General features: G+C 39.0%; 1 protein-coding gene across 2 annotated transcripts in view; it reads left to right on the forward strand.

Annotated features, from left to right (window-relative positions):
- The window catches only part of MSH2 (mutS homolog 2), a 51,464-nt gene extending 35,474 nt beyond the window's left edge, over positions 1-15,990 (forward strand). For both annotated transcript variants that reach the window (XM_080408395.1, XM_080408394.1), the window contains exons 9-16: positions 147-270; positions 1,366-1,516; positions 4,442-4,539; positions 6,378-6,623; positions 8,102-8,306; positions 8,685-8,932; positions 12,994-13,166; positions 15,591-15,990. In XM_080408395.1, coding sequence (XP_080264521.1) covers positions 147-270; positions 1,366-1,516; positions 4,442-4,539; positions 6,378-6,623; positions 8,102-8,306; positions 8,685-8,932; positions 12,994-13,166; positions 15,591-15,761 — 1,416 coding nt within the window. In that variant the 3' untranslated portion in view covers positions 15,762-15,990. The remainder of the gene's footprint in view (positions 1-146; positions 271-1,365; positions 1,517-4,441; positions 4,540-6,377; positions 6,624-8,101; positions 8,307-8,684; positions 8,933-12,993; positions 13,167-15,590) is intronic.
- The last annotated feature ends 1,116 nt before the right edge of the window (positions 15,991-17,106 follow it).

Here is a 17,106-nt window from a genome sequence, read left to right on the forward strand (position 1 = left end):
GCACCGATTATCACAGACAGCATAATTACAAAATAACATATAAACTGAATAAATTACTAAGTAAAATAATGCCACAGTGTATGATCAGGGAGGTGATTTATTTTTTTTTGTTACTGCCTATGTTCATATGATTTTTTTTTTTCCAGGTGGAGAACCATGAATTCCTAGTCAAGGCTTCTTTTGATCCTAATTTGACAGAATTAAGAGAGAAGATGAATGAACTGGAAGAAAAAATGCAGTCCTTTCTAAGGAGTGCAGCCAAAGAACTAGGTAGGGTATGAAACTGCCTTTGATTTTTACCTCCTTTGTAGAATGTTTTGAGATCAAGTGATGAAAACTGTTGTAGAGGAGTTAAGGGATGTTTGTGTTGTTTTATTATTGGTTTGGGGTGACTTTAGTTGTCACAGTACAATCTGTTGATAACTGAGTGATTTTTGGTTTATAACTTGGCCTTTTTTTTTAAAAAAGGATAGCATTCCAGAATATTTCAGAAATTATCATGTATGTTGCAAGATACTGCAGAATTAATTTTATAGAACTGTAACTCAGCTTTTGGCTCAGCCTAGTTCTATTTTACATCCTTTGAGGACGTGCGTTGAAATGTGGGGCTTTTTTTTAATGTTTTGGGTCCCGTCCCCCCCCCCCCCCCCCCCCAACCCTGTGCGTTCTCTTGAGTGTGCATTCAGGATATGCAAGTTTTCTTTTGAAGTTCTTAGCAAAATGTAATTTGTCGGCAAATGAGACATTTAATGAGTTGATTATCCTGTGCAAAAAATTCCATGTGCAGGTGATGAGTTGGGCATTCAAAGAGCAACTTAAAAAAAAATCAATTTTTAATGCAAACATGGGAAGGAAAACTGGCAACACTATAGGTTTTTTTAGGTTACACCTTCAAGGGCTTGCATATATTTTGGTCTTGATTTTTATTTTTTTTAACGTAAACAAGATACCTAGATGAAAAGAAGGAAAATCAAGATTGTACAGGGATCCCATCAGCAGAAGTAAGTGTTATAAAAGGATCATAAGACTACAGATTCTGTGCTTACAGCAGCAATATAGAATGCCCTTGGAGCGTGCTATGAACATTTTTCACAATTCTGGAGAATATGTAGCTATACAATAATTGTGAACCTGATTTGAATATGCAGTTTGAGAGCATACCACAGTAAGAGCAGAGAAGGGGTTAGTAAATGTATGTTAGATCTGGGTATTTCTCATACCTGTACAGAATCAAAGCAATTATGTGGAATAGCGTATCTAAGAGGCTACATCCTATGTACTCGGGATTAGTCAGCAGAAATAGCACAGGCTGTAGGATTTTTGATAATACAGTTTTTTCTTTTTTACCTTCCTTCTGTTTAAAAGGTTTGGAAGCTGGCAAAAGTATCAAACTGGAGACAAATTCACAGTTTGGACATCACTTTCGAATAACTTGCAAGGAGGAAAAAGTTCTCCGTAACAATTCAAAATATGGAATAGTTGATACACAGAAGAATGGTGTGAAATTTACTAACAGGTATGAAATCATCTTGATAGTCTTCCAAGCCTGTTGTGAAAGAGCAGAATTGTTTCTTTCTTTACAGTTACGCTGATAAACTGGTTTCCCTACATCTTGAATGGCTGAATTTTCACCTTTTTGACTCACAGATTGAGCTCTTGAGCGAGACTGGCATGAAGGAGGAGTAGTCATACAGATTCTGTTAAAAGCTGCATTCCCCATTTACTTTGCCAACTGTTAGCTATTTTTGGTCCTTTGACTTGGGCTAATTTCTCTGTTTTAGCTGCAGCTAGTAGCATAATTGCATTCACTGTGAGTGTTTATACAGACACTTTCACAAGCTGCAATAGGAAGAGAGCTATTTATGTTTATCACTAAATATGCCATGCCGCAGTTTTGTTAGTGATTACTTTTTTGTGTGTGTTCCAAGTCATGCTGTAATTTCTGTTAGTCCTGTGTATTGGACTTTGATTCTGTGGCTCTATAGATTAAGCTATTTAAAAATTTTAGTCTTCAGGCTAATTGCATTAATGCTGTTTCAGCGCCGCCTTGTCTGGACAGCAGTTCTGTCACAGGACAGCGAAGCATGAAGTCTGTACTTCTTGCTGAATTTTTAGCTCTTCTAGAGCATTTTAGAAGGAGCAAGGGCTACCTCAGTCATCAGATGTCTCTCTTTCTGTGCTTTGTTATTTTTACACAGAACAAAGCAGAAAGTTCCATATGCAGATTAACTTAGGTTGAAGACGATCTCTTGAGGTTAACTGGTCTAACCCCTTGCTCAAAGCAGAGCCACCTTGGAAATGAGATCCTGTCTCAAAGTTCGTTGAGGTAGCTCAGGGCCTTGCCTTAGGTGCCCATCCTCCAAGCATCCTTCACAACCTGGTGGGGCACAAGTTTCAGTGCTGAACCACTCTTTGTGTTAAGCTTTCCTAATCAGAACTAATGAGAATTTTCCTTGCAGAAGCTTGGGTTTTTAGTATTTCACTCTTGCTGTGCACCTCCAAAAAGAGTCTGGTGCCTCTCCAGGCTGGCTTTAGATTCTCTCAGCCTGGGCAAGCATCTCTCTCAGCCTGTCCTTGCATGCCATGTGCTTTGGCTCCAAATCTTCCTGGTGGCCATCTGCTCCAGGTCTGATGTCTGTTGTACATGGGGAAGACAAAACTGGAGACGGCACTGCAGATGTGGTGTCATGAGCACTGAAAAGAGGGAAAGAATCATTTCCTCCAACATGCTAGCTATGCTTTTCCTAGCACAGACAGTGTGAGGTTGACCTGCTCTGGCTCGGGGACACACTGCTGGCACGTGTTCACGTCTTGCCCACTGGGTCCAACTCTTACGAATAGCTGTTTTTATAGCCATTTGGACCCCATTCTGTGCTGTTGCATAGTTATTTCATCCTAGGTGCAGGGCTTTGCCTGTGTTGAAATCCTCATCGACCTGTTTCTCTAGACTGTAGATGGCCCGATGAGTGGCAGCCCTGTCCTCCAGTGTGCTGGCAGCTCCCCTTGGTGTGGCATTGTTCACAGCCTTGCTGAGGGTGCGTTTGAGAGTGCATTCAGTCCCATCATTCACATCATTAATGGAGGCATAAATAGGGTCAGCCTCGGTGTCAACCTTAAGAAATGCCGCTAACTGGACTTCAACTTCGTGACAAGTTCCTCCTTGTCTGTCAGCAGCAGGTCCAGGAGAAAACTCATCTTTAAGTCTCCTCTATGTGTTATATATGGAAAGGTAAAAATAGCAGACATTAGTACATTGTACAGCCTGTTTCAGACAAACCATGCTGCTGTTGCTTCATGTGTAACAGTTCCTGCTGGCGTTAGCGTCAGAGAAGTGAGTTTGTTGGGAGAGGTGTCTTGACTGACAGACGTGAGGAGCACTGCCTACAGGGCAAGGCTGGTTTCATGCCAGTGCTATTACTAATAGCAACTGTTACTGTTAATCACTCACTCTCGTAGTAATAAATACTTTGCTTTGAAAAGGAGGGCAAACATACTGGTTCACGCCAACCAATATGTTGGTGTATTTTGCCCCGATTTCCTTAAATGAACAAAGTGTAAACCTTAATTGCATTTTGTTTTAACATTGACTCAGAGGATATTTTTTCAAAACATCCCTGACATTTAAAACTGCTTTTTTTTTTTTTTTTTTTTTTAAGTGAATCTGAACATAATGATGAAGTTAGGCTTTTCTGTAACTGAGAAGAGGGTACTTAGTACATCTACTGTAAATGTCATTGGTTTCCCTTGGGGAAAAAAGCCCATGGGTCACTAATAAAACAGTGTTCTTTGCTTAGTTAGGTTGCTTCTGTAGATGGTACTAGAAGCACAAGACTGAATTCTGCTTATAGTGTGGGTGCACTTGCGTGCATCTCATATTCAGTCCTGCAGACTCTGTGTTTAGAGATGAGACTCAGAAGAATGAACACCTGTTCAAACTCTCTCTTCATTTCAGCTTACCTTATCTTGAAGACTAGAACCTGTTCTTTGTGACAGCAGTTCACTGAGTTTTTTACTCAATGAAGCAACTCAGTGCCTTCAGCTCCGATAAGCCAGCCTAGTGTAGGACTCTGGGCTAATTACACAGTTGCTTAGCAGCAGTTCTCCTCTGCCAGTTGTAGAACATGCCACGTCTTGTTGCAAAATGGCCAGAAATACAGCTTTAAGTCCTTATCACATAGCTAACAAACAACTACTGTAAGATTTTTAAGAGTGATTTGTTCAAAGGTGCTAGAATTGCTGGTTTGGCCTTTGTGGGTGATACTCGATACCCTGGTGTGGATGAATCATAGATGAGTTGCTTTGTGGTCCTCGTGCTGAACCTTGCTGTTAAAACAGATGGGGACAACTGGTATTGACTTGCAGATGAGGAGGCCAGAAGTTTGGCATTGCAGCAGTGAAGACAGAAAGCTGCAGCTTCTAAATATTGTGATTTTCTTCACAGCAAACTGAGCTCCGTCAATGATGAATATATAAAGATCAGAGAAGAGTATGAAGAGGCTCAGGATGCGATTGTTAAGGAAATAATTAACATTGCTTCAGGTGAATATGTCAGTGTTGATGTGTGTCACAGTCTGGAATGCTGGGATGACTTACAGTTACTTTCGAGGTCCTTCTATAGAGAAGAACCATAATGTTCCCCAGGCAGTGTGAAAAATGAGGTTTGGCTTTTTGACAGTTCTTCAGAGTTTGAAATACATTGTTTTGTGTGCTCAGACCCTTTCCTGGCATTGCTACGAGTGTGCAGTGAGGGAGTGTGTGCACATGCTAATCCCATAAAAGGAACAAAAATAGGCCCATAAAGGCCATCTATCCTCCACCTACCTCGCAGGCTCTGGGTATCTCCACCCAAACAGCAGACAAAGGAGAAGGCAGAAAATGTAAAAGACAACAGAGAACTGAGGGAGTGGGGCCTGAGGTACATAAAAGATGGTGAAGAAAGAATGCTAGTATGTAATATAAGATCAGGTTAGTTGTTTATATATTACAATAAACATTGTTTTCCTAATTGATTTCCATATATTTTGCTCCACTATTGCCTGCTTATGGGACGTTTACCGTCCTTCACCAAAAGGAGAAGAGACATAGGGGAATTCGAGCTGGAGGACTCTGTAAATATTGCCTCTCCCAATAGCATTAGTTACAGCAAAACAAGTCTTGGCTCTTTGCAAGAGAGAAGTTGAAAGTGAAAACACTAATGAATATTAAGCTAAGGGTAAATACGTTAAAGATACAAACTCACTTTTTAAGCTCCACATATTGAAATATTTGAGTGTGTATTTAGTTACAGTGGAAATCTTCATAAGCTTTGACCTGTTGTCATGATAAGGAATTTGCTAGTGTATTGTAAAATCAGTAGCTTGTTAGAAATTTTTTTTTGTATCTTGGTAATTTTCAAATGGTGTTTTTCTGTGTGTAGTATACTAAGGCTTGTATATTTCTGTGGAAAGTCAATTGGGTATTGTATAGCAGGATTAACTTCCATATAACATCTATAAATACCTAGGATGATTAATAGTCTTTTGCTGTTGTTTAAACTTTCTGTGTGTGCAGTCATAGACTTACAAGTGTGTGTGTGTATTTTAAAAAGCATTTTTCTTCTCTAAGTGGAGACAATTTAACAAAAAAGCCTGGATTATGTGTGTAATTCTTGAATGAAAATGACTTAAAGTCCTCTTAATGACCTGTACCTAGCCAGTTCAAGAGATGATGTTAGAACAGTAAATGTACTTTGTACAGGTAGGACTCTTTCTACAGGTCACTGCTCACCTCTTCTGACACATGTATCCCATTTGCAGGTGTTAGTTCACCTCTGTAGACTCCTGTCCTTCATCCCTTTCACTGAAAAAAAACCAAAACAAACCCCAAACACCAAAACTTAAAACCTGGTGCTGGGGATGCTGGGCCATCTAGTCTAGTTGTCTGGTATCACAGGCACTGTATCTTCCAGACCTGGCCATACCATCATTCACATAAACAGAAATGGTTGCGGTGTCTGAGTTGTCCGTGCTGTGTCTCTGTTGTCATTGATTTCACGAGGATCAAATGCAGTGTGTTATTGAGGAAGGAAACTTAACTGGAGTTCCAGCCATCTTGCCACCCAAGAGCATTTGTTGTCCCACAGTAAGATAAGCTGTTTCTTGTTGTCTAGTGTTAAGGCAAAACTATCAGCGTGGCCTCACCTCTTCCTTTTCTTGGTCTGAGAAGTCCCCTTTGTAGTCAAAATATGGGAACTTTTTTACTGCTATCTTGAACAGAATTAACTTTTAATGCAGATGAATTAATTTTATGGGCTCAGTATAGGCTTTAAGATACCTTTTCAGCAAGAAGAACAAAAAAAAATATCTAATGGTATTGAATTTGTGTCTAATCAAAACCAGGTTATGCAGAACCTATACAGACGATGAATGACGTGGTAGCTCAATTGGATGCAATTGTCAGTTTTGCTCACGTGTCAAATGGAGCGCCAGTGCCGTATGTCCGTCCTGTCATCCTGGAAAAGGGACAAGGACGGGTTGTGCTGAAAGGTGCCAGGCATCCTTGCATTGAAGTGCAAGATGAAGTGGCCTTCATCCCCAATGATGTTACCTTTGAGAAGGGCAAGCAGATGTTCCACATTATCACCGGTAAATGCTTCTGTTCTCTTTTTCATTCGTTATTTACATTTTAAATGTCTCTAGTATTTCCGGTAATTATGCCTTTTAAAAACAACCCAATAAAACTCTGTCAAAACAGTTTCTGTCATCAACAAAGAGCAAGCAGCTAGCAAGTTGTTAATCTTTCTTTATGGGGGATAAGATTTAGCTCTGGAAAAGAAGGGAGGGTATTGGTAAGCTGTTGTTTATTATGTTAAAAAAAAGTCACAATGTTTTTGTGAAATGTTACATTTGATAGTGGGTATTTTACATGTTTATGCACAGACAGGTGTATTTCTTGTTGTCCAAAGTAATATTCATGGAATTAGTTGTTATGTTGTAGTTACAGTGAACTGTTTGGGGAAGCTGATCACGAATTTAGCAATAGTTATTTGGGAAGGAGAGGCAGGCTGCTAGGACAGTAGGAAATAAGAAATGAGTCCTTCCTTACTATACGTGTTCTTTGCCTTGGTGAATGTAACTCCACAAGCCAGGCAACCTCGGAGCTGGCGAACCTGAACCTGCTTAAGTGATGTGGAAAATTCCACTAGACATCAGTTGTACTGTAGCCATGTAGGCAAGAAGTCAAGCAGCTGCTTTGTTAATGCTTTCTTTGTTTAGTATTAAAGTTGATTTTAAATGCAAAACATGTTTCAATGACTCTACCCTTTCCCGACCCCCCCCATTCTCTGGTGTAATTAAGATAATTTTCCTACACAGGAAAACATTTCTAGTGTTTATAGTTTTAATTGAATTTTAATTTCCATCCAGATGTCCTTGACATACATTCTGAGTAGCAAAGGTCTGAAATTAGAGAACAATTAATGATAACTTCTAACATAATCAAAAAGAAAAAACTAAAAATCTGAATAAATGCATGGTAACGTGCTTGTTTTCCTGGTTAGAAAAAGCATAAAATCTGTTTTAATGACCAGTTTTCTGGAAAATACTTACTGCATTTGTGCCTCGGTTAAAATGATCTTATTAATATCCATTTTTGCTGATTCAGAATCCCTTTAGATTGTAATTTAAATCACTGTTAGCTTGTACTCAGTCTGTAATTAAGCTATTGCACTTTTACAGAGAAACTTTTGTTTGAGGTGAAAGCAAATTGTTTTCATGCTTAAGCAGCAATACTGATGACTTCTCAATTAATGCTTATTAATTTTAGGTACAGACGTGTTTTAGACAATTGCTTATACTTCTGAAAAGTCGTAAAAGTTAGGAAAGGCCCCTAATGCTCTCCGATTACCCTTTGAAAAAGCAGCGTTTGGTACAAGCAAAAAGCGTCTTAGTGGTGGAGCTGCTGGTTACACCTGTTAGACAAGTCTGCTGCTCTTTCCTGGCGAGACAGTAGTAGGTGTAAATGTTCATTGTTTTAATTTAGAGCCTGTTCTCCTTTAAAGAATTGTTGAATTGTCAAAGATGGTTTGTGTGTTTTTAATTCATTTGCAACATTTCTTCTTTAGGCCCTAATATGGGGGGAAAATCAACGTACATCCGGCAGACGGGAGTGATTGTTCTTATGGCCCAAATTGGGTGTTTTGTACCGTGCGACTCTGCAGAAATAACCATTGTGGATTGTATCCTGGCTCGGGTGGGAGCTGGGGACAGTCAGCTGAAAGGCGTGTCTACTTTCATGGCTGAAATGTTAGAAACTGCTTCAATCCTTAGGTGAGTCCTGTGCTTATTGGATTTTGTTGGTTGGGTTGATGGGAAAGGAGGAGCTAAGAAAGATGCATTTAAGATTTCCTTTTGTATAGGATCTCAGGGGAGGATCTCAAGTCCTGTTAACTTCTTGAAGTAGCCTTCTCTTTATTTCAGTGGTCATATAGAGTTGCTAGCAGGAGGCCAAAGTCAAAATGGGACAGAGAAACTAATTTGGAGTGATCTATATGATGCTCTGTAGGCACTTTATTTGTATGCCGTTATGCAGATAGAAAAGGTCTTTTGCCTCTTTTATGCTATGCCTCTGCAACATGACTGTGGTACTCCCAATATCCAGAGTTCATGCTGTTCTTAAATGTTACAAAATGCTCTTGTTTTTTATAGGACAGCATCTGAAAACTCTCTGATAATCATTGATGAGCTGGGAAGAGGAACTTCTACCTATGACGGCTTTGGCTTAGCGTGGGCTATTTCAGAATACATTGCTAGCAAAATCTGTGCTTTCTGTATGTTTGCTACACATTTTCATGAACTGACAGCTCTTGCTGACCAAGTGCCAACAGTAAATAACCTGCATGTTACTGCTCTGACCACTGATGACACACTGACAATGCTTTATCGTGTCAAGGAAGGTAAGGCTGTGTAAATGGTGAACAGGGTAAACTATTTAGTCCTGTGAGAGGAAGAAATCTTAATGGAAAATACAATAAAAATTTGCACGTCCTATTCCAGGCTTAGTGTTTATAATAGACATGTTCTTCTCTGTCCATAAGGAGTGTGTACAGCAGGAGCTCTGTCTATGTGTGAACACAGTTGGTGGTGATGTTGATGATTATTTGTTAAGACTTCTAGGTTATTTCTGCCACTCAAGTTGGTGCTTTTGAGGTTGGTCCCTTTCTCTTTTATGAAAGAGCAGAGGGAAGGGTTCCAAAAGGTTATTTTCTGTTTTCCTAAATCAGCCATTTTAACTTGCTGATAGAAAAGACTTAACATTCCTTGAAGCGTTCTTTTAAAAGAAGGGAGTGTGACCTTTATGTGCTGACAGTTTTCAATAATATCTATTTCATTGTTATAAGGCTTATAAGATTCCTTATAATTCCTATAAGAAGGATGTTGCCCAGTTTATGCAGTAGTTTGAGATAGGAAAAATCGTATGTTTAGTTTTTAGCAAATGGCATCATAGTGAAACAACAAGTAGCCTGTTTTGTTAGTGTAAAATAAGCCCAGATATATTTAATTAAAATCTTTCAGTGGATCCAGTTATTCCTTTTGGTATTAAATTAGACAGTTTTTAATTGGGTGTAAATTTAATCTGTTAACTGCAATAAGCAGTTCCACCTGCTTCTCTATATCCCCAGTCATTTGTTCTTGCTCCCTTCAGCAGGAGCCTATATTTATGCTAAATAAAGCAGGGCTGTGTAACTGGCTTGTAAGGTGTGGTCATTTATGGCGATCTAATTCATTTGTAAACTTTAAAGTGATTTTGTTGTTCCCTTAAGAGCATTTCAGTCAGGCTGCCAACCTCTGAACTGAAATTTTGATTTAAAATGTGGGCAGAGTACTGTTATGCTATGTTTTCACTTAAAAATACCTCTTGTTTTTCCTTTTCTGAGTTCCACAATGATGGAGTGGGTTAGGTGATACTCAGATGGATAGGACACGGTTACTGTAGAAGACTGTGGCTACACTGGATCTGATCAACAGCTTAACTTGTGGAGTGGTTTTGTCTCAAATAAGGAATAACCGTTTGAGGAGTTAGGCTATTATCTTTACTAAAACAATTACCAAGTATCATCCATCTGTGTCTCTGCTAAGGAGCTAGTCCTTGTCTCATTATCTCAAGTCCTGGAGACTGATGTTTACTTACCTTTCTGGTGTAGGATTCAGTCTTACAGGTGCAATTGCTGAACTTCATTCCTCACTTTGAAAGCTGGTTTGTCATGCTGACACAATTCCGAATACTTGCTTTCACATGCCTAGTTCATCCTAATAACTCTTCTTTTCATGATCAGTGCATATTCAGCTAGAACTCTCTCCAGTTTTTCCTGATTTCTTCAGCCAATTTAGGACTTTTCAGTTCATTCCTTCTGGCACGTATTGTTCTGAAATGTATCTGATATGCTGTCCAGTTATAAAATTTTACAGTTATGCTTTTAAAGATAATTTTTATAATCTTCACAGGCTATCACCATACTATTAAGTGTCTTTAGATAATTGGTAAATGTGTTTTTATTATATCCTGATCTGAGCCCTCACTCCAGTGGTGCCATGCTAGTTTAACTCCTGTGATGTTATTAATTGACTGTTTCTTACTCATGTCTTCTGGTTTTAAATCCATCAAATGACTTTATTTCTTGCCTTTTGATTACTTGCATAACCACTTCTAATTTTGTATTCCTCTGTGGCTATAGTCTTGCAATTAGATTTTGGGTACTTTTTTGTAAAGCTAGGAGACTGCTCTGCACAAAGGGGATCAAAGCATGACCAGAAGCACTGCTCTCAGCTGGCCTTGCTGAGAGTCTGCTTAAAGCTGGTTAGAATATCTCTGTCTGGTTTCTTTTAACTCTGCTTCCTTGCATTTTGAGATCTTTATTCCTTAGAAATGGCCTCTCTTCTCCTCTCTGTTTGTGCACTTTTCCTAGGCAATGCCCAGGGTTTGCTTCTGAGTTCCAGTGGTGCTGGTACCCAGCCTGTCCCAGTGCAGGGGCAGTGCCTCTGGTTCTTTCATAGTTTGCTGTTTCCCATCTTCTCCAGCACGTATCAAGCTCCTTCCACCAAGTGAATGTTCGGAGCCCTCTGAATGCCTGGCAGAAATCAGTGCTTAAAATGTGACTTAGTGTGGCCTGGGAACTGAAGATAAGTATAGTCATAAACTGCTGTGAGCGTGCAGTGGAACTATGAGTGATTTCAGTGCAGTTGGGAGCTGGTGAGGTACAGTGTCTTCAAACAATCTAAATCTACATTTAGGTGCATTATTTTGAGTACTTAGGTTGGAGAGGGAAGTAATATGGGCTAATTCTAAACTTTCTACTTTATAAATCCCTTGGAATAGGAAATCTTGTGATAAAACCCCCTAATATTCCCCACATGGTTGGGTGAATTATCTTTCTTCACGCTCCCCATACCAAACCCCACCCCCCTTTATTTTTTATTAACCTGTATTAACTCACTCATTCTGGTCCTGGTGAAAACTAGAAGCCCAGTTGCATATTTTTCTTCAATCAGTGTTGCTATTTTTAGTTGTACACTTCTTTGTACATGCAGCATCTTTTCATTCAGTCTGTTTTCTTGGAAGTGCTGTGGAGCATAGAGGCACAATAGTTTGTATCTATCTACTTAAACCTCTGTCAGAGGAGGTAAAACGCTATGAAATCTTCATGTTAAAATACCTGGTCTCAAATTTGACCTCTTTCGTGTAAGTTGTTGCATTTAGTGTTGTGCCCTTTCCCTCTTGGAAGGATTACATTGTTCAGGCAAGAGTGTGAGTATAGGCAGCTCGGATACAGCTGTGTTTTGAAACAAGTAACAGGTTTCACCTTGTTGGAAATGTGTAACTTGATCTGAAATGCATGACAAGGAACTTTTACACAGTATTTGCATCCTTGTTTTTGTGTTTCAAGAGTGTGACAAAATCGTGGGAGAAGGAGATGTGGAAAGGGCTGTTCTCAGCAGAGACCTGAGTTAGCTTTGTGTCTGGGCAGGTGTGTGTTTTTAATGTAAAACAAGAAGACTAATTTTTGCTTAAAAATGTTAATTTCCTTTAAGAAACCTGAGAGATTACAAGGTTAATAACCCAAAAAATATTAAATGCTAAGTTTTCCTTTACCTATTCTTCAGTAACCCAGTATTTAAGAGATGATTAGTTAGGTATCATTTTATATGTGTAATTCACTTATTCATAACTCCTTTCTGGAGACTGGAATTAAAAGGATGTAGTAATATTTGTGGGTGGCCAGTTGGAATTACGATGATGTAAACCAATGGAGTTGACAGATTGTATCGGAGAGCTTTTAATATTGAAGCAAAAATTATATAAATGTGTGTAATAGATACATTTTGAGCAATTATGAGAGCTTTTCTTTCTCAACCAAATGCTATGAACACTGTATTAATTGAAGTAAGTGTAAAGTTAAAGTTGGAAGGTTTTGATATAATTAAAGATGGCTCCTGGAGTCTGGGAAGTTATGTGGTACTGAGGCAAAGGAGAAGGAGAATTGAGAATGCAACCCTTTAATATTATACTATATATATATATATATATACACACACACATTCACATATGTATTCATATAAGTATAGAAAAAGTGAGATATACACTAAAAATAATTATGGGAATTACTATATTCTAAAGACTGTGCTGAAGTACTTTATTAAAAACCATCGCTCAGTTTCATTCAAGTACTAGAGGGAAATTCTTTCTGCCTGAAGAGTTTTATTCCTGAAGCACTTTTGGAGCTATGCAATTACTGCTCTGAGAGCTTAATTAAGTAAGAGCATATTCTTTAGCCTGTGTTACCATGTGTATCCAAAAGGTGAATTGGAAAATGTTGGGAGAGCCAAATAATGTCATGCACTTAATTCTTCGAAACAGAGAACTCTTACAACTTTGCTCATATCTTCTGTGTGTAGGCACATTATCTCTTGAGAATTCTTTCCCATTGGTGGTTTTTTTTTTCCCTCCCTCACCATCCAGGTGTTTGTGACCAGAGTTTTGGAATACATGTAGCAGAGCTGGCAGCTTTCCCAAAACATGTGATAGAAAGCGCAAGAGAGAAAGCATTGGAGCTGGAGGAGTTTCAAAACATTGGCAAGTCCAAGGAATCTGAAGGAGAACCACCAGCCAAGAAATTCTGCAAAGAAAGAGAGGTTTGCTATCAGGAATGCTTTTAAAATTTTGTTTAGCTGGAATAGACCAAGCAGAATAGTTCAAGGATTCAGGTTCCCCTGAAGCTTGGGGATAAGTAACTATGATGTCATTTTTCCATAGCAAGATGTTTTAGCTATTAAGTTCATTAGGAGTTGAAGATACGTTCAAGGTTAGTGGGTTTTGGTTTAGATTGATTTCAAGTTAACATAGGCAAGAATTTTATCAAAGAACATAGTATGAGAATGAAATTAATTTTTCTCTTAAAGAATAATGATTGGCAGTTGGTATGATTGGCATACAACTGGAGTCATACAAAAGGACATGTCCCTAGCTGTCCCATGGGGTTTTCTTTATTGTTGAACTGAGCCAGAATTTTGTGTTCATCACTTTTGTTGGCTACTTAGTTTGTATGAAGTGTTTCTTGGGTCTTAAGTTACAGTTTTTGTTTTAATTGTCGTTTAGATTGTTCTTGGCTCTGCAGGTGGGTTGCACCTGGTTTTGCTCTCCCTTATTTGAGGGCTCATTTGTGCTCATTTCTTAAAGATCAATATGAACATGTTCAGGTTGGTTCACGTTAGAGAAAAGCTGAGCACGCAGCCCTTCCACATCCCATCAGTACCAACACTCCTCACAAGCTGATCCTGTTGAAGGACACGGCAGTCTAGACCTGGAATGTCTGATTTATAGATGTCATAAAGTTCTTCCCATTTCACACATGAGAATTTTAGCTTGGCTCTCTACTCAGCTGAGAGGTAAAAAATGCCCTTGGCTTTGCACAGGCTTCAGCAGAAGCTGAGGAAACCCCCATCTCCGCATAGATCTGATCGTGTCTGTGTTGCATAATACAGTTGTGTAAAGCCACTGGAGTGAACTGTTTTTTCCCTTCATTTTCTCTTAAAAGAAGCTTCGTTAGCGGGTAGTGAAAAGGAAAGCAATAGCCTGCAGGAAGCTTTTTGAGACTAGCCTGTGTCGTCTTGTTGCTGGATTAAGAATTCTTACCGTGACATGTGTTGCAGCCTCCTAGGAAATCCACGTGCTGTATGACTTGCATTGTTTTTTGCCAGTAGTCAGGTCCTCCTTGCTTCACACATGTAAATCAGCTTACGGATCTTAGTTCTGTGTCCCAGCAGCTGGCCTGAAACTTAGCAGCCTTGTAGCTCGTCTGTCTCCTGTACGTCCATGGCAATCCCGGTAATGCTCCATATTACCAGTACAGAAGCCCTGAAGTGTTGGTCCATATCCTAAGCACTTTCTACATCTAAAAAGCCTTTGCTTTAGACAGAGGCTGTTACCTGTTACATTATTTTCAGTTTGAGGCTTACTGCATTTGTGCCTGGCTTAGTACGTGGATCTGATGTTGAGGATGAGTGATCTCCGATTTGTCCTACCTTTTAGTGCCAGGAGGTTCCCCCTCCAACTGCCTCAGTTGCTCCGCTATTACCTTTCCTTTATGGTGAAGTATTTTTCAGATTAGCTGAATCTGGCCGTGTAGTCTTAAGTTGGTTGAAATTAAATTGATTTGGCAAACACTTCCGACAAATACAGCATCATCTTTTATTCTTGGATATTTCAGTAATACATAATTTTTCATAAACTCTCGAGGCAATAGAATGGCATGGCTATAGATGTCTCGCCTGGGCAATTTGTCTGCCTTTGTTAACATCATGTTTAGAGGGAAAGGCATGCTATTGCTTTGCCAAGTCCTTTGCAGACTTCTGCACTGAAAGCATACTGCATGAGTCTTAAATGCGAAAAAAAGAAAACTTTGTAGAAGAGTTCTAAAATGCGAGAGGCAGAGGACTAGACAAAATTCCGTATTCTGGGCAAATTGTTTCTAATACAGGGAATTTGGAATACTCTTCATTGAAATGTTTGTTCTTGCTATTCAATTCAGATTGTTTAGAAGTTCCACTTTGCCTGTTTGTGTAAAAGCATATGCATAGAGCTTAATTATCATCTGTTCTCCTTGGTGACGGCCACTCTCCAGTTGCTTGGTTACAATTTGTTCTTTCCTTTTGCATATTGAAACATTGGCTTTGATTTACAGTTCCTTCAAAAAGTAACTAGTTTGGGTAATATTAACACATTGATGCTATTATTGCTAGTGATCCTCGCCTAATGTGTTGCACGTTGGAATTAAATGTGGAACACATACAGGAGCTCTCAGTGTTAAATACTGTATTTCTGCTGATCAGCTGCTACATTTTGCTCATGGATTGAAAGGGAAAGAACTTCTGATACCAGTATAACTGGATTGTTCTGGTATTGAGAACGTGCTAGCAAGTCCGAAAACAACCATGGGTTTTGCTTGCAAAAAGTTTCTAGTGAATAATAATACTTTGTATCTTTAGGGAACTTGGAAAAATCCTGCTTGCCGTCTAAACATCCTTTCTGTCTTCTTTTCCTTCTCCTCTCCGTTTCAGGAAGGTGAAAAGATAATTCAGGATTTTCTTTGTCAAGTGAAAGCATTGCCCCTGACAGATATGTCAGAAGAAGACATCAAAGTCAAGCTGAAACAGCTGAGAAATGATGTGTTGGCAAAGAACAACAGTTTTGTGAATGAAATAATTTCCCGAACAAAAGTTACATCATGAAAGGTGTGAGAACAAGATACAGCTCTTGAAGCATGTCTTACGTTGGAAGAGCTATCATTTTCTTGTCATAGCTTTTATACTTTGATACTTGTACTGATTTATGTAGGCATTTTTCCTTGGATTGTAATTATTTTGTAAAAAATTCTGAGCACATTCTGTGCCAGATTCCTGATTTTGTTGTGATCATTGTGTCCTTATAGAAGTTTTCAATAAAATGTTTTTTTCAGTATTGGGAGAATTATTGACTGTGCAAACAAAATGTGTAATATTTTACCAGAGAAGTGTGCTGGAAAGTGGTAACAATTGAGATGGCATACAACTACCACAGCCTTGAAAAGCAGCGGTGCATACAGAAGATCTTTGTCCTGTACCATGATACTTCTTTGTATGATGCTGTTACATTAATTCAGCCAAGTTTTAGTAACACTATATTAGCACTCCATCAGAAAAAAGCATCTAATCTTAAGTGGTTTGTTGTAATATTTTTGCATGTGTACCTGCACGGGGCTTGGGAGGGGGAGGATTTATTTGTTTGCTGTGTGGATGGTAATGCTCGAGTCAAATACGCTATGGGCCTGCTCTTCAAGCCTGGCTGGTGGTAACTCTTGCATATCTTGGTGGTTTTGTAATGTGAGCAGGAGCTGGGGTGAAGTTACAATTTAACTGGAACTTCCGAGTTGGTTATAGTTTGTAAGGTCTGTGTACGAAGAAAGAATCCATTCATTTTGATCTAATGAGCTTCTGGCACTGAGTTTGAAAGCATGCAGATAAAAAGTTTATATTCTCCTTGAAATTTAGCATTTTAAATAGTAGCTCAAGAACATTTCACCTATATTTAAAACTGTCAGTGCTGAAAGATCAGTGGGAAAAGGTGGTTATTGCAGAGGAATACTGAAGATGCCCTGCAAACTTGCTGTGTGCAGAGATTGCATCAGTGGGTGTGTGCTGAGGGCAGCAGTGCTGCTGTTAAAGCTGTGCTATAGGTCTGCATCGGGGATTAATGTTTTGCAGTGGTCTGTGTTTAAACGCTGCAACAATAGTCATAAAAGAGGTGTGTTCAACTTGCTGTTGGGCAATGTTTTGTAGTTAGGCTAGAAGTTGAACATACTACATATACTTCTCAACAGAAGATAAAGGCTTGAGAGGTTTAGGTTCTGCATAACACCTTTCTGGTCTTTAAATTAGAATGCATTCTACTTACAAAGACAAAAATAGACTTGCATTTACAAACAGCACAGTTGATGCCTGTGTTCAGTAGCTGTGTCTGGAAAAGTGTGAATGGAAAACCTGTTACTTAATGGAAAAGATAGCTGTTTTTTTGCAAATGCAACGGGTTCAAGCACAA

Source organism: Falco punctatus (assembly GCF_963210335.1).
Source record: "Falco punctatus genome assembly, chromosome: 12".
Classification (NCBI taxonomy): Eukaryota; Metazoa; Chordata; class Aves; order Falconiformes; family Falconidae; genus Falco; species Falco punctatus.